General features: G+C 42.4%; 1 protein-coding gene across 1 annotated transcript; it reads left to right on the top strand.

Annotated features, from left to right (window-relative positions):
• Positions 1 to 141: 141 nt before the first annotated feature.
• LOC125233899 (myogenesis-regulating glycosidase-like) lies at positions 142 to 11,111 on the top strand. Its single transcript, XM_048140067.1, has 10 exons — positions 142 to 178; positions 2,339 to 2,458; positions 3,925 to 4,125; positions 4,482 to 5,142; positions 5,790 to 5,982; positions 6,516 to 6,625; positions 6,967 to 7,116; positions 7,305 to 7,410; positions 9,296 to 9,452; positions 9,889 to 11,111. Exons 1-10 carry the CDS (start codon positions 160 to 162, stop codon positions 10,074 to 10,076), a joined length of 1,905 nt encoding a protein of 634 aa, XP_047996024.1. The 5' UTR covers positions 142 to 159; the 3' UTR covers positions 10,077 to 11,111.
• The last annotated feature ends 438 nt before the right edge of the window (positions 11,112 to 11,549 follow it).

Below are 11,549 nucleotides of genomic sequence, written 5' to 3' on the forward strand. Positions count from 1 at the left end.
CCCTGCTTCTGATAAAACTCAAAGCCGGATAGTACAATATGCAGTCTCCTTTACCCAGTGCACCAATTACACGGTGTGATAATGAGGGCGTAAATAATAGTCCTTACAGCCTGCAGCGCTCAGTGAAGTGCCGGGACGTGAGGGAACCGGACCTGAAATATGGGCGCCATTTTGTTGTGTAAGTTCAAAAAAGCTTTTTTTCATTGCACGTTTGTAAAAGTATGTATTGAAAATTTTCTCATTCATGATTACATGACTAAAATATCTAAGATTATGCACCCTGTTTTTATTGAAGTCCGTTAACTTTAAGGGAAGGTTCTATAAATCAAGTGCAATTAATTTCTCTAAGAAACTAGTGTCTTAATTCGTACGGTTATCGAGTTATTAAAAAAATAATGATAATTATTGATCACGTGTGCCGTCAATCACTTGGCACTAACTTGAATATCGTCCCTTTTTTAAAAAAAACTTGTATCTTCGTCTGTCAATGAAAAGAAAATTAAGTAAGTATGTATGGAATGCATATAGACTTACTGCGTTTTAACTTTGAGGAGCAGCGTGAGATACGAGATTTTATAAAAGTAGTGACGATATTATTCTTATGGGTCTCTCACACTAAATAATTCGTCTATTATGTATGAAAACGATGAAAACATTTTTTTGCGAATTTAGTTAAAAGTGATATACAGGGTGGTTCCTGATAACGAACCTAACGACATGTTAAAATAACGGAAAACAAAAAAAAACACGGTGTATTAATTGTCTTGACTTTTGAAATGATTAGTGCTAACTTGACGTCGTAAGGCCCAAGGTCCCATATTTAGGACATATTCAATTTGATTAAATTCAAATCATATTAAATTGGAACAAAGTTGCATTTGTTTTATTTCGTTCCATTTTGTGTGCGTATTATGGCTCGTCATATCAGTGATGTCGATGATACCACCAACGTCAAGGTTTAGGAAGGCACGCGTTGTATGAAGACAATTGGCCGCTGAACCTTATATTTTTCAAGTTTAACGCTTTATTTTGTGCCAAGGTTTGGTTGACCGTCTATAAAGTTTGCAGTTAAAATTTCTGTGGCAACTTTTTTTTAGGTAGGTACTATAGTCAAGTGCAAAAATAAGTATCGAAACAATCGAATCAAAAATATGGTACTACGCTCTTATTACACCGGACTAAGGTGCTATGGGACATATTTTTGAGTAAGATGTGTACACCCATATTTTTACACTTGACTGTACCTTGTCATACTAACTTCTTGTTTGAAATCACATACGAAATTGTCAAACGATTTAAAGCGACAAGGTACAGAAATCAACACTCATTTGCCGGTGACTGTACATGACTGGGCCTAAGTATTTGGCTAATCAAGTACCTAAACCCGGAGACGATTATAAATAGATTTCCTAAGAAGCAATCAATAGACTATCTACAGCGACCATGCATTATTATAATTGTCGTCACCGCGGTGGATACCGGCAATTATGTCACACAATGGTGGGAAATATGAACTCGTTCTATTGATAGGAGGCGTCAAAGATGACGTGGGGGGTGAAAAAACTTGTGAAAAGATGGTTGACGTACAAGATCATAGATACCTACATGTAAATGTTGCGGCTGAATATAATTTTTCAAGTGACAAAAAAGAAGATAAAGTTTTTAAAATAGGGCAGCCAAAGGCAGTTCAAGTCTCATCTCAGACCATTTTCCGCTTACATATTTTTTCATAAAAAATAAAATAATATTTATTGCCACAACTAGGAATACTTTTATGTAGTATTTCCAAACAACTCCCGATCAAGATTAATGTTTTTTGATACCACGTTGGTGGCAAACAAGTAGACGTCCCATCTTATGGTAAGCGCCCATAACCTAAAGACGACTGTAACTTAAGTGCACGATACCAACCCCAACACCGTACCCTCGTTGAGTTCTAACCGCTTTTTTGGCTATCACTGCGAAACATGTCATTGTTTTAAAACGACGCGCGACGGGAAACAATCCAAAACATCGGTTATTTTAAGGGCCGATTCGAACTTAAGGTGACATGAAAAATTTGCTCTGAATACGATATGGATCGGATATATTGTTATCGGATACACAGACTTCAATTTTAGCACTAATATATCCGACCTATGTCGTATCTAGTATAACTAATGTTTACCAGGGTCGATATACAGGGTGAAATAAAAAGGGCCGTTCAAACTTTGCATAGAGAAGTTTGAAGTCATAAATGGACCAAAATTTCTTATGAGACCAATGCTGAAATCGCAATAAAAATGTAACATGTTGGTATGTAAATAAATATTTATCTATATTACCTTCCATGTTGCAGTGATGTTAGCTCTGACGGCGACAACGCAGGCAGTGGACATCAACATATTAACTACGCCGGCGCTGCAGGCGCGACTGGAAAACAACCCTTATGGAGGACTCAACTTAATACTTAAACGAAGTAAGTACCTTCAATATTAGGCCTGGTACATCTTGTCAAATGATTTATATACAGCGTCGTAACCGTATCTTATCTTATCTTAAATCTGCGGGGGCCCTTCGAAGTGTATCCGCTTCGACCCATCGGGATCTTTTGTGCAATTACCCCCTACGATCCTAAGATCCTTCAGCTATTCAGGAGCACGACCATCACGTATCGGATGATGGGTAGCTCTTTGAAGTCCTTTGGTGATGGTAGCCTGCTCCAAAGTTCTTCATTCTTTGTCTGGCGAGGGCGTGACATTCACACATTAGATGTCTGACGGTCTCTTCCTCTTCGCCACACATGCGACAATCAGTGTTGTCAGCGTGTCCCATCTTGGCCAAGATTCCTTTGACCCCGTAATGGCCTGTGAACAGTGTGAACACCCCGGTTATAATTTCCGTGACGTCGTAACCGTAAGCGTCTGTAGCAGTCTACAGACCTAACTTTAGCTCTTCGAGTGTCATACGAATTTTGATTTTATTCCAATACCTAAATAAATAAATAATAATAAATATTATAGGACATTCTTACACTGATTGACTGAGGCCCACGGTAAGCTCAAGAAGGCTTGTGTTGTGGGTACTCAGACAACGATATATATAATATATACATACTTATATACATAGAAAACATCTATGACTCAGGAACAAATATCTGTGCTCATCACACAAATAAATGCCCTTACCGGGATTCGAACCCGGGACCGCGGCGTAGCAGGCAGGGTCATTACCGACTGCGCCAGACCGGTCGTCGTAATCCAACAAATTTCAAATTTCGTACGTAATCAGTCGGCTGACGCCCCAAAGGATAGAACGTACTTAGGACATTTATTAACGGAAGCACTGGACGTCAACATACTGACCATACCGACGCTGCAGGCACGACTATAAGCAGTAAGCACCCGTATGCCACATCCTTACGAGGTAGATTAGATAGAATAAGAAGAATAAGAATATAAGAATAATTTATTGAAGAAACCTTATTGCTAATTTTACATTTATGCGTTTACTTATATTACGTGCAGTAGATAGGATTATACATACTGGCATTAGCATCTATTTCTGACCATTTATGGTGCAATATCCAAGAAACATGGCTTTTAGTTAGCCACTAAAACTACCTACCTACATAGCGACATACTTTGCCACATAGCTAAGAGCGACGTCAACGACGTCAGACCGCCCCACGAGGATGGGGCGCGCCCCGACACAGCCCCCACAGCGCCCAGCGCGGAAGGGACCACTCACACCCCAGCAGGGGTGTCGAATGAAGACACACCACCACCGCTAAGGGAAACTTGCAACCGATTGCGACGTTTCGCTATGGTGCCTTCTTTCCCTTTTCTCTGCAAGTGCCGCAAACCAGGTCTCATCGGTGAACTTGCGACCAATGCACTTACGCCAGGATATAACAATGAATCAATGATATTTTTTGTCCAACAGAGGGTTTATCGGAAGTGGTAGCAGTCATCGGGCGACGCACAGGGGCGATCAAAGACGTGGTCCAAGATGGTGACGTGGTCATCCAGTTTGCCAACGACACGTCCATAAGAGTGTCAGTGGAGGCGGCGGCAGGGGGACAGATACTTACTATCACTTGGGAGGCGCCTAAGACTATGAGGCTTGAAGATTGCATTAATTTAGGTAGGTTACCTCTCCAGTTTAACTGTCGATTTACTAGTAAAGAATATTCCTATTTGTGAAATATTTTTTGCATCGCCTGATAAATTTAGTCTTCTTCTGCTGCCTGGTCTCATTCTTCAGGTATAGTATGAAATTATTCTCTATAGGTTGGTGCGCTGCAATGCAGTGAAACGTTCAAAATTGTCGAAATGTTTCACGTCTTTTTACGAAATAAATTGATACCCAGATAGAGATGCGGGAATGCTTTTCTCTTAATCCCTCCCTACGATCGTATGTTGAATACTGTTCTCTAGTCTTCAACACGCCTATCAATCAATATTCAAAAAGGTTTTTTCTAATCAGTACTTGTTCAACAGGCTCGCGGCATTGGTACGGCGGTCCCCAGCAGAAGCGCCAGTACTGGCCGATAGAACGTCTCACGCTCGTCGACTATTCCTACGTCACGAAAGAAGCCGACAACTGCGGCATCGCCGAGCCCTACTGGCTCAACTCCGAAGGCATCTTCTACTATTTCGACAAGAAAGTCCCCTTATTCGTCGACCAGAACGACTTAGAAAAAAACGCTGCCTGCTTCGTAGCACAAGTCAAACCTCCTTATTCAAGCAAGCGAGAGAGAAACGAGCTCGTATACGCTGTAGGAATCTTTGATGACGTCAGAAAGGCACATGAATACGCAGTTGGAAAGTATCTTGGTAAACCTAGCGGCGTACCTGATCCATTAATGATTAAATATCCAATTTGGTCGACTTGGGCAAGGTACAAGACTAATGTAGACCATGAAACGGTGCTGAAATTCGCTGATGAGATCAATAGTTACGGATTCCCTAATAGCCAGTTGGAGATTGATGATCTTTGGGAGACTTGCTACGGGTCCCAGACAGTGGATGTGGATAGGTTCCCGAATATGAAGAATACGGTGCAGATGCTGAAGGCGAAGGGATTCAGGGTGACGCTTTGGACGCATCCGTTCATCAATAAGGGGTGTGAGCCGTGGTATACAGAAGCGCGTAACAAGGGGTAAGTTATTTGTCGATAAATCCAAAGATGTGCATACAAATTGAGATCACTAAGCCTATCGTCTGTCATAGTCAAATAACAAATTATAATAAAGCAAAAATTTTGCAACATAATAATAACAATTTCTGCAATGAGAATCGTATTTTTACAAGCTTTTATTCTACTTGCCTTGTTAGTATGTTAGTTTGGGTCAAAACGTAGAAGCTAAATTTGACCCACTTCCCGGTTTCCGATTGAGCTGAAATTTTGCACACATATGTAAATCACGTGACAATGCAATATCATGGTAATCATGGTATCATGGAGCTGATCTGGTGATGGAGCAGAAAGGTGGTTATAGGAACTCTGTTATGAAACGTCGTATCCCCATCGAGTAAGGGGTTTTTAAAAACGTTTCGGAGAGCAGTAGATGATTGTTGAAAGAAAGGTACAGTCGGCGATAAAAGCTTGTGCCAAAAATGAAATTTCTGCAAGAAAACTTATTCTATAGTCCGGTTCAATTGAAATTGAGAAGCAAGACAGAATTTCATGAAAGATCTTGGATAGGTAACAAGAGAAAAACACATGATTTATAACAATCAGCATAAAACCATAATTGATTACAAGTTTTGGTTAACGGAACTAAATTAAAAACGTACATCTTCCAGCTACCTGGTCTTCTCCGAATACGGCTCCGTGGAGACGAGCTGGTGGAACGACAACGAGACGACGACAGCATACATCGACTTCACCAAGCCAGAAGCGAGGAACTGGCACATTAGGCGGCTGAAGAGTCTTCAGAACGCTTATGGCTTTGACAGCTATAAGTTTGATGGAGGGGAGTCGGATTGGGCACCGCAGGTAAGAGTTAAAGGCTTGAGATGTGTGCAATACTCGAATGTGTTTCGAAGGTTTATTGTTCCACCAGTAGAATGGTTTCAAGGCCTATATCGACTCCATCAAGCCAGAAACGAGGAACTGGCACATTGGGCTATTAAAGAGCATTCAGAACGCTTATGGCTTTGTCAGTTACAAGTTCGATGGAGGGGAGTCGGATTGGGCACCGCAGGTAAGAGTTAAAGGCTTGAGTTGTGTGTAAAAGTCGAACGCGTTTCGAAAGTCTTGAAACCATCTTGCTGGTGGAACAATAAAGGCCTATATTGACTTCACCAAGCCAGAAGCGAGGAACATTGGGCGATTAAAGAGCCTTCAGAACGTTTATGGTTTTGACAGCTATAAGTTTGATGGAGGGGAGTCCGATTGGGCACCACAGGTATGAGTTTACTTTTGTATTATTTTGTGTGTAAGACATATCGGATGAATCGGAAAATGCTCCAATTGTATGTTTTGGCGCTTCAAGTAATAAGAGTAATTAAAATTGTGTAATATTTCAGATTCCGGTACTAAAGGGCGACATTCGCGACCAACCCGGCGTGATCACCGCCGATTATGTTCGAGCCGCCGCCATGTTTGGGCCCATCACCGAAGTCCGAGCTGGTTACAGGTACTTTTACACCCACATCCACGATACCCCATTATTCAGACAAGGTCCTGAAAGGTGGCGTTTGCTACCCGTAAATGTTCAAATAGTAGTACGTACTGTTATGCTTAATCAAAAACGGTCTCAATCTCATCACCAAATGCAGGTAGTAGTTGTAGCACCAACATTTTTATTACATTGTGCTTATTCAAATAAACAAACGCTTCGCTTGTAATCTTTTGAAATTTTGAAATAATTCGTCTACAAAACATGACAGTTTCCCCTTTGTAAATATTACCAAAAAGACCAAGCACACTCTAGTAAAAGCAACTGCCTCGAAATCATAGAAAATTTCATTATTGCAGGACGCAAGACCTCCCGATCTTCGTGCGCATGATCGACAAGGACACATATTGGACGTTCGAGAATGGACTCCCTACACTCATCACGACGTTGTTACAGATGAATATCAATGGCTACCCTCTCGTATTACCTGACATGATTGGAGGAAACGGGTAAGTCCGTTGTGAACTAAAGCATAAACGTCAAATACCTATTGGAAAATAATAATATCAAGTAAATTCAAGGCATCTTCTGGGGGAGCTCACTCCATCGTGGGCCACGTCTTTGCCTTTGGCTAGTCTGTGGCCAAGAGTAAGCCCAGACAACTGCTTAACACATTTAACTGAACTTATTCTTCCAGGTATAACGAGGCTCCTACCAAAGAGCTGTTCATCAGGTGGCTTCAAGCCAACACGTTTATGCCGAGCATGCAGTTCTCATACGTGCCGTGGGACTTTGACAACGAGGTAAGTTCAGTTACTGTTTGCCACCAGCACGGGATGAGAGAGTGGAGAGAAACAAGTAATATCTATTGGATAAAGCCAGGACCAAAAGAGATATCAGGTTTTATGCGATCGCCCTTCCAACCACCCTTACCAACTTATCAAATCAACCACCAAATGTGTGACTTAAAATGTAGTTAACCTGGCGTATAAGCATAGTCGAGTCCAATGCGCGCAGCGGTGCAGACGCATTGATGGTTTAATTAAATTATAATTGCGAAATCAGCGCGCGCGCTTTGCCGCGATCGGTAATCGACACGATGGCAGATTCCAAACCGAATCAAACCATCGTAAATGAATTCCTCGCTTTCCTTCAAGAAAAAGACAAGCTGTTACTGGAAGGGGCGATGGATGCGGCAGCTGCTTTCCGGATGTCTTCGCGTGCGTCGAAGTTTTCCGTGGACGACATCTGTGAAGCGAAGAGAGTGTTGTGCGAGTCCCTTGGGATTGCCGGCACCTATGTACCTCACCGGAGAGGCGACGAAACCGGGAAGAAAAGTCTCGAGGACATTAAGAAGATCCTGAAGGAGTACAAAGACCGGATTCCGGAGTTTGTTGCGACGGATATCATCGTTCCGCCGTACGATCCGGATAACGTCGACGTTCGCAGCTTGTTTAGGGAAATCGTGGCCCTAAAAACAAGTTTAGCCGCAGTTATCTCGAAGTTTGAAGCTAGCATGGAAACGATTACCGAGTTACGCAACGAAATCAAATGTTTGCGTTATGCTCCAGCTCGGTCAGCTGTTTCAGACTTGGAGTGCGATCATCGACCTACGGACACTCGTGTCGTGTCGGTTAGTTTGCACGCTGCTGACGCTGTAAAAAGTGCTGCACGTGCCGCCGCCCCGCGTGCGCCCCTCCCTCCGCGCGCGCGGCCGACTCCTATTTCGTCGAAATCACGGTGTCAGCGTGCATACGCTGACGTCACCGCCGGCCAGTCTACTGCAACTAGCCGGGTCAATGCACCAACTACAAAGGGATGTGAAGTACGGGCACCTGCCAAGAAAATACTTCCCGCACCAATGTGGATGAAGAGGGGTTCACATTGGTGGAAAAGAAGAGCAAGGCGCGCAGAGCGGCTCGCAAGACTATGTGTGGCTCTGCGGAACCGGTGAATTCTGGTCTACGGATTGCCACACCGAGTAGGGCGCTCTACGTGTCTCGCCTGCATTACTCCGCCATGGCTGACGAGGTGGTGGACTACGTTCGCCGGAAGACTGGCTACACGCTGAGGGTGCAACAGCTGCAGTCGCGTCACTACGTGCACTTCAGCTCGTTCGTTGTGCGCGTGCCGCGGCCGCTGCAGGACACCATCGCGAGCGCAGACTTCTGGCCGAAAGGTGTGGTTTTTCGGCGGTTCCGGGGCAACCTGCCAAATCCCACACCGGGGCAATCGACGCAACGGAGCCACGCTGTGACGTCATCGCCCAAATCAATAGTTTAATTTTATTTTTAATTTTGTTCTATTTATTTTCTCTCTTTTTTGTTAAAATCTAAGTTTCGTGACGCATTGGTTTTACTGTAATGTCATGTAAACATGTTTTTACTAATAAATAAATAAATAAGTGATAAAACATCAGGCAGTCCCTATCGCACTATTTGTAAGTGCGATTGCCTGTCTTGTGACTTATGTGATACCATGCAGGCTTGCTTTGTCAGTGGTTTCAATAATTATTCGAAAAACTTGAATTAATACGTTTTACTGAATATTTCCAGAGCCTCTCGTCTTTAGACAGTTCAATTTCAACATCTCAATTCCACTGAAATTATGTTTATCATCAGGCCGTAAATAGGCCTTAAAGATGATGGTGCTGTACATTTTGGTGATAATATTTTTTTATTATTCCAGACGATAGCAATAAGCAAGAAGTTTGTCCAGCTGCACGCCAAATACTCGGAGCAGATCGTGGCCGCGTGCGCCCGCGCCGCGCAGACCGGCGCGCCCGTCAACCCGCCCGTGTGGTGGGTCGACCCCACCGACACCACCGCGCATGACATATGGGACGGTCAGTATCTATATCTATCGAAGCCACGGAGCCCACGCGCTGGTTCAGCACAATAAAAAAAAATACGTTTATTACCATAACACAAAAAGAGTGCTTGGTAAAAGGATTCAAGTCTCAACATGTGCTAGGTTATAATAACCAGCGTTGATTTTCAGACTGATCCTTATTCCTTTTGATCCAATTCCAATCATGAAGACCACACGCGTTGGGCTCCAGGGATCCTTTAGGAAGGCAAAAAATCGGTCAGAGTGGAGAGCACTGCAACGTACAGCGACTTATGGTGGTCACGACCCTCAAGTCATGAGGTTTCGACGAAGAAGAGGATCTATCGAATACTGACTAATGTGAAAACGCACTAACCGTAAATCTTTCTTTTTTCAGCTTTATCAAAATTCAAAACGTGCCTAAAAAGGCTAAAAACCTATTCCTCTTTCAGAATACCTTCTCGGTGAGACCATACTAGTAGCACCCGTGGTAGAACGGGGCTCCACTGAAAGAGACGTATATCTCCCTGCCGGTACCTGGTTGGAGCAAGGAGACCCCAAACGGAGGCTGCAGGGAGGCGACTGGATACGCAACTACCCTGCTCCGTTAAACACACTACCCTATTTCGTTAGAGCTTAACGGACACCGCATTCATATATTATATTTGCCCAAGACCTTCGCAACGGAGGCCTTAACTTCATCAAAGGAGAGACCGTGTTAATGCCCACTCCTTTCCGTATTCCTTGAAGCCCAAGAAGCAAAACATTTTGTATTTAATATAAACTTCAAGTAGCAAATCTTCTGGCAGTTGATGTAAATTCAAATATACTTACTCTTAATCATGTCGCGCGATTGACTCAAAACTAGTGAGTGACACCAGGGGCGGCTCACTCTGCGATTCTATCGCCGCGTTACAAGTACATGCCGGTGGCCGCGGGTTCGCGGCCCATTCAGTGGTGACGACCTTCGTGCGGCGCATTAGAATTCAATGTCGGGTGCTCGCGAGCGGACCGTTTGTTAATGTAGATAAGAATTTAGAATGGCGGCATTTTGTGAACATCAAAGGAGTGAGCCTTCTGTACTTTTACCTACTCTGTGGTGACACATTAAATTCGATTCATAGGATAAATGTCGGAAATAATTTTAGATTTTGAGATTTATAATTATCTAGTAAAGAATTTACTTATATAAGTCAGTGTAAAATACAAAAAAGACATACCTACCGCTATAAATCTAGCACATCAGGCCCCGTAGCCGAATGGCATTTCTGCGACGCGAAACGAAAACGAAACGCCGCGAAAGATAGTCTGGCTCTGTCACGCCAATACGCAAGAGCGATAGAGATAGATATCTACGAGCGTTTCGTTTCGTGAGCGTTTGTGCATTCAGCTACGAAAACTGTTAAGAACAAAGGTCCAAAATATTTTCATAGATTGCTGGACTGCCTACTTCTGTAGACGATAATATAATGTTTAAATCCTATATTACTTCCTTTACAAATAATATTAATCGGATTATTATCAATTGATCATGCATAACAGATAAATAATATACGTACTAGATATTAGAGTAATAAGTAGATTACGAAGCAGTAAACGCTTAAATGTAACATATTAGTTGATTTTTAAACTTACTATTCATTAGATCTTTAGCATTAAAGTATTTATTACTGCAGTTTTAAGACTTTTATTCAGTTATCCACGTTTTATGACAAATGGTTACCTTAAAATTCAAATTTTAATTTATAACAAAAATATGGGTAAAGTTTAAAGCTACTTAATAACTCTCGAAACCGAACTCGAAAATAAGTCCGTTTGGCTTAACCCAACGCATTTTAATTATTAGGCAACCATGCAATGTGAGGACAACAGTTAATGATAACTTGATAAGGAAAGTAAATAAAATACTTCAAAATTACTATGAAAACTATATTACTACGTATTAATAGTGACATGTTTCACTAACCCCGCGCCCAGTATCTTGAAATCTTCTTTATACTTCTCTCCTTTACACCTCAGTCGTAGGCAAATATTTCAAAAGTAAAGGTAGGTAAGTCTCTTCATATACCGACCGAACATATACATTCGTTTTTGACGTGCACCAGAAGAATGG

This window comes from Leguminivora glycinivorella, chromosome 15 (genome assembly GCF_023078275.1).
Source record: "Leguminivora glycinivorella isolate SPB_JAAS2020 chromosome 15, LegGlyc_1.1, whole genome shotgun sequence".
NCBI classification, from domain to species: Eukaryota; Metazoa; Arthropoda; class Insecta; order Lepidoptera; family Tortricidae; genus Leguminivora; species Leguminivora glycinivorella.